At 52.5% G+C, this 17,201-nt stretch overlaps 1 protein-coding gene and 1 long non-coding RNA gene across 2 annotated transcripts in view; one reads left to right on the top strand and one right to left on the bottom strand.

Moving 5' to 3' along the window:
* Window positions 1–16,695, bottom strand: part of LOC149865423 (uncharacterized) — an 87,132-nt gene extending 70,437 nt beyond the window's left edge. Inside the window, exon 1 of the mRNA XM_090041509.1 lies at window positions 16,598–16,695. Within this exon, the coding sequence (XP_089897635.1) occupies window positions 16,598–16,652 (55 nt within the window). The 5' untranslated portion in view covers window positions 16,653–16,695. The remainder of the gene's footprint in view (window positions 1–16,597) is intronic.
* On the top strand, window positions 3–6,403 carry LOC149865424 (uncharacterized). Its single transcript, XR_016441694.1, has 3 exons — window positions 3–2,803; window positions 3,295–3,509; window positions 4,146–6,403. It is a non-coding gene; the product is annotated as an uncharacterized LOC149865424 (long non-coding RNA).
* Window positions 16,696–17,201: the final 506 nt, after the last annotated feature.

Raw genomic sequence — 17,201 nt, 5'->3', positions numbered from 1 at the left:
GGGCCGGGGCCGGGCGGGGGGGAGGGGGCCCTGGCCCGGCGTGCGCGGGCTCCCGCCGCCGCCGCCGCCCCCCGGGCACGCTTGCTCGGCGCCAGGCGCCCCTCTGCGTGCCGGGGCACACTTACCGCGGGGTAGATAACCCCCACTGACTGCGGGGGGGGCGCAGAGCCCCTCCCGCCCCCCGGGCACGCTTGCTCGGCGCCAGGCGCCCCTCTGCGTGCCGGGGCACACTTACCGCGGGGGAGTTAACCCCCACTGACTGCGGGGGGGGCACAGAGCCCCTCCCGCCCCCCGGGCACGCTTGCTCGGCGCCAGGCGCCCCTCTGCGTGCCAAGGGCACACTTACCACGGGGTAGTTAACCCCCACTGACTGCGGGGAGGGGGGCGCAGAGCCCCTCCTGCTGCCCCGGGCACGCTTGCTCGGCGCCAGGCGCCCCTCTGCGTGCCGGGGCACACTTACCGCGGGGTAGATAACCCCCACTGACTGCGGGGGGGGCGCAGAGCCCCTCCCGCCCCCCGGGCACGCTTGCTCGGCGCCAGGCGCCCCTCTGCGTGCCGGGGCACACTTACCGCGGGGGAGTTAACCCCCACTGACTGCGGGGGGGGGGGCACAGAGCCCCTCCCGCCCCCCGGGCACGCTTGCTCGGCGCCAGGCGCCCCTCTGCGTGCCAAGGGCACACTTACCACGGGGTAGTTAACCCCCACTGACTGCGGGGAGGGGGGCGCAGAGCCCCTCCCGCCCCCCGGGCACGCTTGCTCGGCGCCAGGCGCCCATCTGCGTGCCAAGGGCACACTTACCGCGGGGGAGTTAACCCCCACTGACTGCGGGGGGAGGGGGGCGCAGAGCCCCTCCCGCCCCCCGGGCACGCTTGCTCTGCAGCAGGCGCCCATCTGCGTGCCGGGGCACACTTACCGCGGGGTAGATAACCCCCACTGACTGCGGGGGGGGCACAGAGCCCCTCCCGCCCCCCGGGCACGCTTGCTCTGCAGCAGGCGCCCCTCTGCGTGCCAAGGGCACACTTACCACGGGGTAGTTAACCCCCACTGATTGCGGGGAGGGGGGCGCAGAGCCCCTCCTGCTGCCTGGCCCTCCTGGCTGCAGTTGCTCTCCTGCCCGCCTTTACCCCACAGCAGATGTCTGTCCGGGGAGGGGATATTACCCCAAGATAATTAGCCCCCCAGTCTGGGGGGGGCAGGGGGAGCCACAGAGCCCCTGCTCGCGCCTAAGCAAGCCAGCACGCGGGGTGGGATCCCAGCGCCGCGCCAAAGGCCCTTCCCTGCAGGGCTGGGGTGGAGCGACAAGCTAGCTGGGGTGTCCTGAGCCTCCACTGACCTTGGGCAGCAAGAGGATGTCCCCCTGCCTCCCTTGCGCGGGGTCGGGTGCGCGCCCGGTGCTGCGTGAGGGGTGCCGGCAGCTTCAGGAGGAGCTCAGAGGACGGATTTGGGGGTTGCGCTAGAGGAGGCCTCTGGAGCGCCCAGGTAGAGGCCACGAGGCTGCTGCAGAGGGTCAGTACGTCCCGCCCTGCCCCCGTCAGTACGTCCCCATCTCAGCATGGGGCAGAATTCCTTCCTGACCCCACAGTCTGGCCCCGACCAGGACAAAACCATCCAGCCAGAAACCTCTTGTCAGTCCCAGCGAGAGCATTGGCCCAGCCTGAGATGCAGCCAACGCCAAACACCTCTGAGAAAGGCTCAAGGGCTTCGCCCCTCTGCTCAGGGGCAGACTGGTCACCGGCTCAGGAAGGAACCGTCGCCCTCGGTCGGATGGGTACAGACCGGGCATGGGAGCTCGCCTTCCTCATCGCTGCAGGGAGGCCTCTCCCCGGGAGCTCTTGAGTGTATTTTAACAACCGCTGCAGCAGCGGGACATTGGCCTCCGTGGTCCCCTTGCTTCGCCTGTGGCAGGTTCGGGTGTTGTGTCTTGTGTTGGGTCAGAGTTGACCGTGTCGTTTTGCTAAGAGGTTAGAGGATGGATTTGTCCGGGATGGTTTGGATAGGGCTGGATGTGACCTCTGGAGGTCTCTTCTCAGCCCTGCTTTATGACCCGGCCATCTCCCCTCCCGCCTTTGACCCTCCTTGCAACAAAAGGGAGGAAACAACTGGCATACCAAAACCCGGGGCAGGGTTTCCCTAGCCCAAGATGGGAGAATTCTGCCAAGGCCTTTTAAACCCCATTTAACCCACATCTGCATTAGAAAAGCCAAGTCAAGAGGCCGCCGCTGAGAACAGGATGCGGCCCAAATATGCAGAAATGGCTTTAGCAGACGGGGACAAAAATTAGTTGCTGCCAACTCCCATTTATGCATTGCACACCAAACACCAGTCACTGTTCTAACTAGCTTCCCCTGGGAAATATTTGAGGTTTTGAATTCACACAAGAAAAAGTTTTTCATTCAATTCGAAAGAAAAAGCATTTAGATGAAATATGAGGGCAGCAGGGATGGGATAATTACTGAAAGCTGCTGATAACTGACTCATGTCCTGGGGTATTTCTTTGGGAAGTTTCTTCTACGTGACTGCAGACCAAAAATGCCGTATTTCCAGAGGAAAGCGTTTTTAAAATTCTGCAAGGAAATGTTCTTGTTAATACCCAGTTCTGTCATACCTTTCTCCAAATCATGGAAAATGAGGGTTGAGGGGACCACAGGAGGTCACATCTAGTCCAACCCCTGCTCAGAGCAGGACCAGCCCCAGCTACATCATCCCAGCCAGGACTTTGTCTAGTTGGGCTTTAGAAACCCCCAAGGATGGAGATTGCACCGCCTCTCTGGGTGACCTGCTCCAGTGCTTCACCACCCTCCTGGTGAGAAAATCCTTCCTAATATCCAACCTCAACTTCCCTCGCTGCAGCTTGAGCCCATTGCTCCTTGTCCTGTCGTCTGCCCCCACTGAGGTCAGCCCAGCTCCACCCTCTTTGCAACCCCCCTGCAGGGAGCTGATGGCTGCTATTCAATCCCCCCTTAGTCTTCTCTTCTCTAAACTAAATAAGCCGAATTCCCTCAACCTCTCCTCGTAAGTCATGTATTCCAGCCCCTTAATCATTTTCATTCCCTCTGCTCAAGTCATTCCAACTTAGTTTCATAGTTGGTCGGGTCGGAAGGGACCTGAGCAGATCATCTAGTCCGACCCCTCCCATGGCAGGAAGAAGTATGGGGGTAGAATTTTCCTGAGGGAGGGGGACCTGCTCCCTCTGCCTACGGGACTGGTATCACCTACCTGGGTGAGGGGCATCTACCTGGAGGGCTAGAGTCTGCCCGGCAACTGGTGATGTATTTCAAATTGGTTGGCCGACAGCCACCAGGTGCTGGCTTCCATTGGACCAGGGGAACGAGGTCACAGGGGCTATATGAGTTAAGGCCGCCCAGGAGGAGGGGGCAGCAGCCGTGCGGGGACTCAGACGTAGAGAGGAGCTGGACCATCTGAAACGGGCTCTCTCCCCCGTAGCGCAGGAGCGGGGAGCGGCCTGCCTCCAGAGGGGACCGCCACCAGCCTCGGGATGACTCTTGTGAGTAAGTGACTCGAGATCTGGGTAGAGATCTAGCGGGCAGTAACCCAGATGCGTGATCAAAAGGCTACCTCAGCCAGACTGCTTTGCTCGATGGGATTTCTATGATATCACTCTATCTTGTGCCCTATTTTCACCCTACCCCTGTAATCAATACCGTTCTCCTTTGTGACCAGTGTAGGAGGCTTCTTGAGGGGTGGGTCTAAATTATGCCTAAGAGGCCCCTTAGGTCTGCGGACTAAGGGAGACTGTACTTTTTGGCCCCCGACTTGGGGAAGTGCCCCAAGCGCCTGTACTGGGTCGAGCACCCATAGGACTATTAGGCCTGTGTTTCCCTGAAGACACAGGGCTGAGAGAGTCCCCTCTCGGGGTGGTGGCAGCGTACTTTACCCCCAGGCTAGGGAGTGTGCTCCAGGAAGGGGCTCAGCTGGACGCGAGGCGTCCCAGGGAGGCACTCAGAGCCGGGAAGGTGGTCAGGCGCAGGGAGGTGGGGGTTCAACGCAGAAGTGCCCCCTTCCGGCCCACCACTTGTGGTGGCAGTCGTGGGATATGAATACCCTGCTGTATTAGAGGCATAAATTGGGAAGAGGAATAGAGTCACTGAAATCCCTTGAGTAAACAATTTCCAATTTGGCATCAGGTCGACTGGATAGTGTAGATAGCCAGGATGGCGGACCAGTACGTCCAAATGACCGTGCCTGAACTAAAAGACCTGGCGAAAGGGAGAGGCCTTCAAGTGAAGAAAGGGCTAAAGAAGGAAGAGCTGATTAAACTCCTGTGCAACAGTGATTCAGCCACAGAGACACCTTCACGCACGTTAACTCCTGAGTCCTCCCCAGGATCGCATTCCCGCACGTCAAATCCGGGAGCCGCTGAGAGATCCCCCTCTGAGGGGGAGTTGCGGAGACTCCAGCTGCAGCTAGAGTTGAAAAGGATGGAGATGGAGGCCCGGCGTGAAGAGGTCTAGCGCCGAGAGAGAGAGGGAACACCAGCACCAAGAGGCAGAGGCCAAGTGCAGGCACGGACTAGCGGTACTCCGTCTGCAGCCCAACGGGGGAGATGCAGGTCCTCCGCGAGCGCCCGGGGGACACCCCAAACTGAACTCCCCATCGTTCTCTCACTACCAAGTCGGAGATGATCCCAACATATCCCTCAGCATCTTTGAAAGGCAAGCCCGACAGTGGGAGGTGCCCGAGGAGGAGTACATGATGCACATGGCTGCTCTGGTAGAAGGCGACATGGCGGTGGTCCTGAACGGCCTGCCCTCGGATGCAGCTGATGACTATGATGCCTTTAAACAGGCCGTGTCTTCAAGGTTCAAGTTAGGACTGGGTTATTTCTGGGAAAAATTCCAGAATCTCGTCCCACAGCCTGAGAAGACAATGGCTGATTTTGTGGCCCTGGGGTGGGACGCACTCCTTAGATGGGCAGACGGAGCCAAGGCTGACCCTAGAGAGAAGCTGCTCCATCTCATGGCACTGGACCAATTTTATTACTGCTGTCCAAGGGAGATTAAAACCCTAGTCAAGGACAAGGCCCCCAAAACCATCCGTGAGGCCGCTGAAATTGCGGATCAGCTGTTGCTTAATCGTGAGGGGCCAGACAAGAAGCCCCCCTACTCTGGGGAGGAACAGAAAGGGGCCCGAAGAGGGGGAAGGGAGGGCCAGGTGCACAAGGGGAAAAGGCCGTCCCAGACCGAGCGGAAGGAGGCCCCTGATTCGACCAAACCTCCCAATTCGGAAAAGGGGGGCTGCTATAACTGCGGGGAGCCGGGCCACATCAAGCCCAGCTGCCCAAAGCTAAGCAGCAAACCCAAGCCCGTCAGCCATGCAACAGCTGTACGCAGTGAGGGGGAGACCCGAGCCCCCTGAGGGGCGTGCCTGTTGCTACAGGATCACAAACCCAGGGGAGGTGATGGCCCCCACCGGACCAAGATAACGGTAAACGGGAGAACCCTTACTGGTGTAGAAGTAATTGGCTTACTTGACTAGAAAAACAGACAAAGACCAGACGTGCTGATACTGCTTAATTCAAATGTTCTGAGATAAGGAATCCGCATTCCTGCGTTCCTTGGGCTATCTTGATATCTTGCCCTGTGTGCCCTGGGATAGCCCTATGCATAAATAATTGTTTAAGTAAATGACCTAAGTTTCTGTGTAATTTGCTATTGTTTTGTTTCTCCAAAGTGTATCCTTTTATCTCTTTCTCTGTCTTTAGTATAAATACGCTTGTAACCTTAGAGAGTCTGAGAAATCCTTTGAAACAGGCAAGCGGGTGATTCCCCTCGCTGTAGGGCATCCTCCCTGTGATCGCAGTATAGTCTTAAATAAAGAAAAGCTGGCTCTGTCAGTTCTGATTCAACCACAACGCGAAGTTTGATTTCTTCCACAATTTGGTGCCGTGACTCGGATAGAGACGCCCCGAGTGATCAGTTGGGACGCAGACATCTCTTCACTGAAGCCCTGGTGCCAAACCAAGGTACGAGACCTTTTGAAATCTCTACTGGGGCTTTTCAGTGAGAGGCTGTCTCTGTGTCTTCCTGATTCACTACTTGAGGCTCACCCTATCCAAACTTTTGCTGCCAGAACTGTCACACCCACTGTGTAAGTAGTAACTGTGAGTAGAAAGAGTCAAGGTTAAGAGTCAAGGTTAAGAGTTACGACTCTGTGTTGCTGTTGTCAGTGAAAGTATTTCCCTGTATGAATTGAGTTCAGTTCTGTAAAGAACTGTGAGGTCTCTCTGAGGCCAGAAGTAGAAACCTCGTGCAGCCGCCCCGAGGACACCAGATTTGTTCTGTGTGCTCTTCGAAAGCAAGGGTGCAAGGTGGAAACTCTTAGAGTGTGAATGTTTTTTCCACGATAAGCGTTGACCAAGGCTGAGACTAAAGAAATGCTCTTGAAGCTCATGCCTCAACGCAGAACTTCTCTTGTGTGAATTGAGAGTATGAATTGAGAAATACGAGCCACTGACCAGGTCTGAGACTAAGGCTGGGTTCAGCCTCCCCAAGCTGTCCGGAAGGGCAGTTTTGAATGCGAGGGGGCCCAACTGGAACCTCGTGACCAACCCAGTGGACAGGTTTACCCTTTCCCCACCCTCATAAATGAGCCGTGTCTAACCGTGAGTAACTGCATTGTGTGCCGATATTGCAGTGGAGTCTTGTCTTTGGACATTAGCCACAGCATCTCTGTGCCGCTAGCAAATCTCACAACCTGACCGGACACCCTGAATAAGCCATTCCTGTATGAAAGACCTGTGTGAATTGAGTTTAAAGAGTTTAAAGAGTCTAAAAGACATACCGGCTCTGCCAAAAGGGCAGCATTGCCCATGTACACACACGATGGCCATGAAAGTTGTAAGTTTCTAGACAAGTGGAAGTGGTATACCAGAGATGATTTTAGCTGGCAGTTTCCCCTGGAGGGAACGTCTGATTTAAGTAAAATTGTTCATCTCCGCAGAGACCTTGAGTTAAGAGGTAGTAATATACCACAGACTCAGTGGGACACATTTTTTGATTGGTACGAAGAAGCTTTCAAAAGACATCAAGAATCTCAAGTTCGGAGTCTTAAGGACTCCCAAGAGAAACTGAAATCTCAGATAAAGGAATTAAACAGAGAGCACCAAAAGGGGCCCCCCATCAATAGTACCATCAGCACCAACACAACTTTATCCACAAATAACTGAGAATGAATCTGCAGAAGATATAACTGATTTTCTTAATGTGCCACCCCCATATCAGTTCCAGGCACAATCTGAACCTGAAGAAGTTCAAAGTAACCAAATAGGCTCTTCCGGCAGGATTAGCCCACCTCACCAGGAAACTATCGCTCAACAGCCGTCCCCTGCCCCTGGGGCATGCCCACGCCCACCGGAGGCATGGCGTCTGTCTCCTGAAATCTCAACTCCCTTCTCTTGTTTAAGGTCTGGTACCCAGTATGGTCCAGCCCCTTCTTTAAAATCTAAGGCGGCTCAGCTTATGCCTTTACGCCAACTTCCACGGCAAGGTCCAAATGGGGAAACTACAATCACAGTCCCTGTCCCCTGGACCCCAGGAGATCTCCTAAACCTTGTTAAACAATTTCCCAACATCAGAGAGGAACCCCAGAAATTTAAAGATGAATTGGAAACTGTAATCCATCGTTATGATCCAACATGGGCCCGCAACCGCCTCATCGCGCAGGCTACTTGGCCTCCTCAAGACCCCGGAATTGGAGATCGCTTAGCAGATGCCCGAAGACGTCTCCTTGAGGCTGTGCTTAAAATTTGCCCCAGGAAAACTGACTGGGCCAAAATACAGAACTGTAAACAAAATAAAGGAGAATCCCCAGCAGACTACATGGACCGCTTGAAACTAGTATTTGAAAGATATTCTGGAATTGAAAATGCAGCTGAAACTGCCCCAGAAGCAGTTGCTTCTGCTTTTGTCCACGGACTTCTTTCTAAAGTCCAGGACCAGTTGTGCACAACTGCTGTAGGCTGGCAGGCTGAGCCACTCGCAGAACTAGTCACCATTGCAAATCATCGTACAGCCTGCCAGGAAAAGAAAAAGGAATCCACGGAAACTAAGCTAATGTCATTGCAATTACAGACTTTAGATGGGGCAGAAGCCGAGGTTTCCATCGAGGACAGTTCAGAGGCAGGGGACGTGGTCATGGCATGGGACAAGGAGGATTTCAGTCCCAAAATAATGGCAGTTGTCATTATTGTGGCCAACCGGGACACTGGAAGGCTCAATGTCCTCACCGGCCTGGCCAGCCGGGGATGACGTTTCACCCACCACCACCTCCTCTCACTCAATTCTCTGTCCCGAATCGGGGAGCCTCCTGTTAGGCCAGCCTGAGGAATAGTAACATCATCACAGCCCCGCTTCTCCCACTCAATCAAGACGATCCCTTTGTTTCCTGCGTGATACATGGCATCTCTACGAAGTGTTTAGTAGATACCGGTGCAAGCCGCTCTACTCTCCGAGCTGAAGAATTTCCCACAACTCCCCTCTCCTCTGCTGTTGTACACGCTGTGGGGATTTCACATCAAATAGTTCCTCTTCCTGTTTCCCAACCATTACATGTTTCTCTTGGTCCTGTTTCTGATCAACATGCCTTTCTCCTTAGTCCTTGTTCTCCTGTTAATTTGTTAGGCAGAGATTTGCTTTGTAAACTCGGTGTACTATCTACTGTTCTCTTAATGGTGTTCATTTAGATGTCCCCTGTGATAACGAGATAGCAGTACTTGCTGTTTCAGCTAGCTCACCTCCTGAACCTGAGTTCCCGGATCTTTCTGTGTTGCAAGAAGAAATCATAAAAGCTGTCCCTCCGTTTCTCTGGTCCCGGCATGCTAATGAAGTAGGACAAATCCATACCGCCCAGCCTGTAAAAATTAGATTAAACCCAGCTAAGTCTTTACCCAAAGTTGCTCAATACCCTTTACGTCCAGAAGCTGAAGAAGGGATACGCCCTGTTATAACTGCCCTTTTAAAGCAAGGTATCATTGTCCAAACTAAGAGCCCTTGTAATACGCCTATTCTTCCTGTAAAAACCTGGAAAGAATACCTATCGCTTTGTATAAGATCTCCGTGCGATAAATTCTGCAGTTTTACCTACTTTTCCTGTTGCACCAAATCCAGCTACTATCTTGGCCTGTATTCCCCTAAAGCTTGTTATTTTACTGTTGTTGATTTGTGTTCTGCATTTTTTTCTACCCCTATACACCCTGATAGCCAGTTTCTCTTTGCATTTACCTATCAAGGACTTCAGTATACCTAGAAGCGATTGCCCCAGGGTTATACTGAATCCCCTTCTCTCTTTTCTCAAATTTTGAAAAAAGATCTAGATGACATAATATTTAAAGAAAATTCTGTGCTTGTGCAATATGTTGATGGTTTGCTCTTGGCGTCTACCTCCTTAAAGCCTGTAAAAACAAAGAAGGCAGCACATCCCCCACCTTGGGAACCATTTGTAAATTTACAATTAGATTTTATTCAAATGGAGAAATGTTGTTCTTATGAATATGTTCTTGTTATTGTATGTATGTTTTCTGGATGGGTAGAAGTCTACCCATGTGCAAAAGCTGACACCATCACTGTAAGCAAAAGTTGCTCAGAGACTTTATTCCAAGGTTTGGTATTGCTTTATCCCTAAACTCTGATAGAGGAACTCATTTTACTGGACAGATAATGAAAGAAGTCTGCAAAGTCCTGCGGTTCCAACAGAACTGTCATTGCCCATCCCATCCACAGGCCTCGGGTCAAGTAGAACGCCAAAATGGCATTCTGAAAAATAAACTGGTCAAAATTTGTGCTGAGACTCACCTAAAATGGCCAGATGCACTCCCATAGCCCTTATGCGTATGAGATCTACTGCCAACCGAGAGACTGGGCTTAGCCCACATGAAATTCTAATGGGAAGACCCACGAGACGAGGCTCCCCGCCACCTGTTGCTTCCCACCTTTGCTATATACATTCACTTGATGACACCATTCTAGACTATTGTAAAGCACTAATGAAGTGTGTTAAGGCTTTTCACTCACAGGTACAGGCAGCTCTCCCCAAAGAACCAGGTGAGCTGTGCCAGTCTATCCCGCCTGGAGATTGGGTCCATGTAAAAGTCCATCAACGAAAGTCATCGCTGGAACCTCGCTGGAAAGGCCCATTCCAGGTACTCCTGACCACCAACACTGCAATAAAGTGTCATGGACTCCAGACATGGATCCATGCTTCACACAGTAAGAAAACATCAGCCCCATTAGACCTAGAGTCTCCTCCATATCAATCTTGTAATCAGCCTCCACAGACTGGTAGTGAGCCCAGCGCCCGTCAGCAGGAGAGCTCAAGACCAGTAGTGAGCCAAGCGCCTACTGGCGAAGAGGATTTGCCACTACAGAGCGAAGAGGCTGTGCCCCAATGACACCACTGTGCCCTTCGGGACAGGAAAAAGGCCTCTACCTAGTTCCTGGTTCCCGAGGTGGAGTTGGTTAGTCGTGATTTGGATAGTTCTCAGTATTTCTTTTTGGGCCATCTTATATGAACTTGACTCATCAGTTATAAGAAACTCTGTAAACCAAACTACACTTCTGCACCGACAAAGAAGATCACTTCATGAAAATGTGTTCTTGCCTTTAGTTAATCAAATTGGAATAGATTTAAATGTCTCTCGTTGTTGGAGATGTAGTCATGTCCCTATCTATTCTACTGGAGGAATACCCATGATAGCGGTACCCTTGAATGCAACTCAGATGTTAGCCCCTTACTATTCAAATTTTCATGGGAACGAAACCTGGCAGAATGTAAGTTGCAACCGGTCTGAATATGTCCGATTAGCTTATGCCACCCCTGGAAAGTTCTGCTGGACCTGTAATGGATCTCGTGTTGCAGTAGGAGTCAGTAAGTGCAAGGTAGAATTTAAAATAAATGGTGCTTGGTTTTCTAATAATTCCTGGATATCTAACTACTCCCCTGCAGGTCAATTTTCAGGCTATTATTCACAATGGATGACGTCCCCATGCTGTAATACAGGTGGATATGCTGCATTAGCTGGTCACTATTTTGTATGTGGAGATAAGCCCTATAAAAATCTTCCCTCTGGTTGGAGAGGAACGTGCTATGTCTCCACAGCGTATCCTGCTTTTACTATGAGATCTCATTTACCTAAAGGGAAAATTCGCAATGTTCGTGAAATTACAGAAAATCAAAGATTTTGGGGTATAATGTTCCCCAGCTATGATGCAGGCTTAGCTATGTCCGAGATAAAGAAAGTTGCAGCGTCTCTGGAAAAGATTGCTAATGCTACTGCTGATAGTTTTGATAAAATAAATACAGAAATGAAGGAAATAAGGCAAATGACATTGCAAAACCGACTTGCATTAGATTATATACTAGCCAGCAAAGGAGGAGTCTGTGTTTTAATAGGTAAAGAATGCTGTACTTATATTCCCGATAGTTCAAAAGAAATCCAGGATTTAAGTAAACAAATTCGAAAAGAAGCAGCTAAATTGCATGAGTCAGATAACTGGAATTTGAATTCTTGGTTTAGTTCTATTTTCAGTTCCTTAGGCTCTACTGTCATTCATAGTTTGTTGATATTGTTTGTTGTTTTTATTGGAGTATGCCTAGTGTTTATGATAATACAATGTTGCTTAAGTTGTGCTCCCAAGCGAATGCGGAATAGCCCATCAACCAGAAATGAAGTATATAATTTGTATGTTGAAATAGCAGAAAGTAAAGAGAAAGAAAAACTAGAAGTTGAAAGGCTAATGGCTATAAATATCTAACTTGTAAAAAAAAAATGAAAAAATGAGGGAATGTAGAAGTAATTGTCTTACTTGACTAGAAAAACAGACAAAGACTAGACATGCTGATACTGCTTAATTCAAATGTTCTGCGATAAGGAATCTGCATTCTTGTATTCCTTGGGTTATCTTGATAGCTTGCCCTGTGCATTCCTGCATGCCTTGGGATAGCCCTATGCATAGATCGTTGTTTAAGTAAACTTTCTAAGTTTCTGTGTAATTTACTATTGTTTTGTTTCTCCAAGGTGTATTTTTTATCTCTTTCTCTGTCTTTAGTATAAATATGCTTGTAAACTTAGAGAGTCTGAGAAATCCTTTGAAACAGGCAAGCGGGTGATTCCCCTCGCTGTGCATCCTCCCTGTGATCACAGTATAGCCTTAAATAAAGAAAAGCTGGCTCTGTCAGTTCTGATTCAACCACAATGCGAAGTTTGATTTCTTCCACACCTGTTTCCCCTGCAAATATAATCCCAGGGAGGACCCTTACTATTCAAGGGGTGGGGTCTCCACCATTTGAGGCACAGGTAACCCATCCACCCACTGAGTGGGGAGGCTGTGCGATGTGCATAGAAATGGGTGTCCTGGAAGGGGCTCCGGTCCCCATCCTGGTGGGACGGGATATCATAGAGCTAGAACTCCGGCACCGGGAGGTGGACCAGGCCCTAGAGCTAGAGCCCTACTGCATTAATGCGGTGACTCATCTACAGAGCAGAAAGGCTAGAGGGGGAGGGTTAGAAACTCCCCAAAAGACAGCCACACCATTGGCTGCAGTGGGAGAGGCCCCTGCGGAGGATGATTGCACACCAGTTCCTGAGGGAACTAGCAACTCCAAGGGTGGGCTAAGTGACAGTCCCAGGGAGGTGTCTAGTCCATCAGTGGCAGAGGGAGGTGAGACTTTCAGGGAGGAGTCCAGGGAAGTCCCTGCGGGTGAAGGCGCACTCCCTGCGGGAGCCCCCGAACTCTCTGCTGATGGCTTAGCCAGGCAAGGGGAGTTCAAGCAGGAGGTTCTGGCGGACCCCAGCTTGGAGGACCTCCGGCAGACGGCTCAGGAGCATGAAAGTGAGCTCACCCCAGAGAAGAGGGAACAGGAGGTCTGGGATAAAGGGCTTTTCTATCTGTTGTGGGTACCAAAGAAATGCCAAGACCTGGGAACCCCATCGCCAGATCATAGTACCTCGTAAATACAGACAACAATTGCTTTCCATGGCTCATGATTTACCGTGTGCTGGTCACATGGGCAGGGAACGGACACACCGGCGGCTGCAGGCGAACTTTTATTGGCCCCGAATTGCCCAGAATGTGACGCACTACTGCCGATCTTGCGAGACGTGCCAGCGGACGGGCAAAAGTAGGGACAAGAGCAAGGCTCCCCTGCAGCCCCTCCCTAGCACTGATCAGCCCTTCCAGCAAGTGGGGATAGACCTTGTGGGCCCGCTGAGGCACAAGACCCGGAGAGGGAAGGAATACGTCCGGATTCTAGTGGACTTTGCCACTCGGTACCGGAGACAGTTGCCCTGACCTCCCCCGGGGCACCGGTGGTTGCTGATGCGCTAACCAAGGTCTTCTGTCAGCTGGGTTTCCCTCCGAGATCCTGACCGACCGGGGTGGAAACTTCCTGGGGGAGGTGATGGGGTGCCTGTGGGAGTGCTGTGGGGTGAAACCCCTCAAGACCACAGCCTCCCACCCTCAGACAAGTGGGCTGGTAGGGAGGTTCAGTGGGACCTTGGAAGGGATGCTAAAGGCCGATGTGGACTCGAACCCCAATGACCGGGGTGAGAAACTGCCGCACTTGCTCTTTGCCTCCCGGGAGGTGCCCCAGGAGTCCCCGGGGTTCTCGCCGTTCGAACTGATGCTTGGGAGGCGAGTCCGAGGTCCTCTCGATCTGGTGAGAGGAGTGGGAAGGGAAAATCCCTCCCACCAAGACCTCCGTGGTGGAGCATGTGCTGAACTTTCGTCAGACCCTGACGGACATGATGAAAGTGGCACGAGAGTCCCTGGGACAGGCCCAGGAGAAGCAAAGGTCCTGGTACGATGCAAAGGCGCGCTTGCGTACCTTTGACCGCGGTGATAAGGTTATGGTTTTCCTGCCACTAAAGACAGACAAGCTGCAAGCCGCTTGGGAAGGTCCTCATGTTGTCCTGGACAAGCTGGGTGATGTGACCTATGTCGTGGCCAGGAGTGGGAGCAAGCCTGAGACTGTTCGTGTGAACATGCTTAACCCTTACTTTGATAGAGGGGATGCGGTGCTCTGGATTTCCTCAGTAGAAGGATCGCCCGAGGACCCCGAGGAGCCGGTCGTGTACGGTGACGGGGATGGGGAGGCAGGAATGGAGGAACTGCGCCTGCCGGACCACCTGCCCTCCCAGGACAAGGACAAGCTGCTCGCGGCACTCAAAGCCTTCGGGACAGTGTTCGCCAACAAACCAGCTAAGACGGACCTGGCGGTGCACTCCATAGACACGGGCAGCCGTCGCCCTGTACACTCCCGACCGTACCCAGTTAACGAGAAGGTGAAGCAAGAAATACCACGAGAGATCACAGAGATGGAGGAGTTAGGGGTAATCCGGGCTTCAGGGAGCCCCTGGGCCAGCCCGGCGGTACTCGTCCAGAAGCAGGACGGGGCCATCCGGTTCTGTGTGGACTACCGGGAGCTGAACGCTATCACGTACCCTATGCCCAGGATGGACACTTTGCTCGATCACCTGGGCCCAGCCAAGGTCATCTCTACTCTCGATCTGTCCAAAGGATTCTGGCAAACGGCACTGGATCTGGATGCCATAGCCAAGTCCACATTTACCACCCCTGTGGGACTATATGAATTTACGGTTTTACTTTTGGTATGCACAACTCTCCTGCATCTTTTCAAAGACTGACTAATAACCTGCTACAAGGGTGCGAGCAGTTTGCCATGGCGTACATGGATGACATCGCCATCTTCAGTCAGGACTTTGAATCCCACCTGATTCATCTGACCCCCGTGTTAAGCAAGATCAAGCAAGCTGGTTTTATGGTGAAAGCCAAAAAGTGGCAGTGGGCACTATCCGAAGTGGTATTTTTGGGACATTGTGTGGGTGGAGGTCATATTGCTCCCTTGTGGGACAAGATCAAGGCCATCAAGGACTGGCCGCCTCCACGAGCCAAGAAGCGAGTCAGAGCCTTCCTTGGCCTGGCTGGATATTACAGACGATTTGTCCCAGGATCTGGAGCGACGGCGGCACCCCTACATGAGCTGACCAAGAAGGGCAGCCCTGACCCCGTGGTCTGGAGGCCGGGGTGCCAAGAAGCATTCGACACCCTAAAGGCCGCCCTGGTCAAACACCCGATCCTGAAGGCACCGCTCCATGATGAACCCTTCTACGTCGCCACGGACGCCTCCGACGCGGGACTAGGAGCCGTACTCCTACAAGAGCACCAAGGGACGCGGCACCCCGTGGCGTACCTCAGCCGGAAGGTAATCCCTCGGGAGCAGAGCCTGTCGTCTATCGAGAAGGAGTGCTTGGCAATCCTGGGCACTGAACAAGCTGAGGGCCTATTTATGGGGGCAGCAGTTCACCGTCCTATTGGACCATGCCCCGCTGCAGTGGTTACAGACAATGCAAAACACCAATGCCAAGCTTCAGTGATGGGCCTGGCAGCTTCAACAGTTCAACTTCACTGTCGAGCACATCCAGGGAAGCCAGAATGTGATAGCAGATGCCCTGTCATGGAAGGACTCTGGGTCGTGGGTTGGATGGACTTGAGAGCGCTCTGGTGGGGGAGGTCCTGGACATGCCATCATGTTTTGTATGTGTTATTGTTAGGATCAGTATTAGGTGGTGTGTAATTTCTCTGTAGGTGTGAAAGGTGACCCTTCCAAACAAAGCACGCTTGTACCCCTAGCTCTGTAAAGCTAGGGGTCCAAGCTTTTAAAGGGGGGGGGGAGGTGTGGCAGGAAGCCAACTTTGTTTCTCCCCAAAATCTCTGCTCGGTGACAATTTGGTTAGGAGGGGCCCAGCAAAGGAGACTCACCTTTACCCTATCTCTTTAGGTAACCTAAGATGGATACATTCCTGAGGGAGGGGGAAACCTGCTCCCTCTGCCCACGTGACTGGTATCAGCTACCGGGTGAGGGGCTTCTACCTGGGGGGCTGGAGTCTGCCCGGCAACTGGTGATGTATTTCAAATTGGTTGGCCTACAGCCAACAGGTGCTGGCCTCCATTGGACCACGGGAATGAGGTCACAGGGGCTATACAAGTTAAGACTGCCCAGGAGGAGGGGGCAGCAGCCATGCGGGGACTCAGATTTAGAGAGGAGTTTTATCATCTGAAACGGGCTCTCTCCCCCATAACTCACTAGTGAGTAGCGGCGTGCCTCCAGAGGGGATCTCCAACAGCCTCGGGATGACGCTTGTGAGTAAGCTGCTCGAGATCTGGGTAGAGATCTAGCTGGCAGTAACTCAGATGTGTGATCAAAAGCCTACCTCAGCCAGACTGCTTTGCTCGATGGGATTTCTATGATATCGCTCTATCTCATACCCTATTTTTACCCTACCCCTGTAATCAATAAAGTTCTCCTTTGTGACCGGTGTAGGAGACCTATTGAGGGATGGGTCTAACTTATGCCTAAGAGGCCCCTTAGGTCTGCGGACTAAGGGAGACTTTCCTTTTTGGCTCCCGACTTGGGGAAGTGCCCCAAGTGCCTGTACCAGGTCGAGTACCCTGTCCCAGGGCGTGGCGAAGGCACAAACCCTGAAGGGTCCAAGGGGGACCCTGGGGGGCAGCACACCACTGGGAAAGGAAAGAGGAAGAAAGAATAAACAAAAACAACTTACCGGCAGCAGGAATCGTGGCTGAGCGGAAAGCGGCGGCGGGACCCATGCGACTCATTAGCCGCGGTTTGTTTAAAGGAGAAACAGCTGGGAGAGAGGGGGAGGAGAACCAGCTCAGGGGGATAAGAAGGGAGAGTGAGTGGGCAGAAGGGGAGGAGAGACGGGAAGAGAGCCTGGGGAGAAGAGCTCCAGAGTGCACTAGGAAGGTGGAGGAGCTTTCGACTCAGAGGAGGAATCTGAATTGTGCCCAGGGGAAGACGCTGCCGTCAGACCTGACAAGACCCAGGTGTCCCGACTGTATGTAACCCTGGGGGCGCATGAAGAGCCGAGGCTAAAGGCTTCATCAACTCAGGCGGCGGTCGACGAACATAAGAATTAAGAGGGGATCCTTACAGGAGGATGGACTGAGACCCCACGTCCGGGACAAAGGACCCTGACCGAAGCTCGTTAAAGGAAGATTCCTTTGCTAGGGAGCTTAGCATATTTCGTGGGGAAGAATCCACGGCATTGCCCTGTACCCTACAAGGGGAAGGGCATTTAGATTAAGGGAGATAGCACTGCAGTAGGCATACATTGACCTAGGAAAGGTTGTGGAGGGACCTGGAGG

The sequence above is a fragment of the Crocodylus siamensis genome, chromosome 4 (assembly GCF_052110815.1).
Source record: "Crocodylus siamensis isolate JL-2025a chromosome 4, ASM5211081v1, whole genome shotgun sequence".
NCBI lineage: Eukaryota > Metazoa > Chordata > Crocodylia > Crocodylidae > Crocodylus > Crocodylus siamensis.
This window is presented reverse-complemented; position numbering and strand designations above follow the sequence as displayed.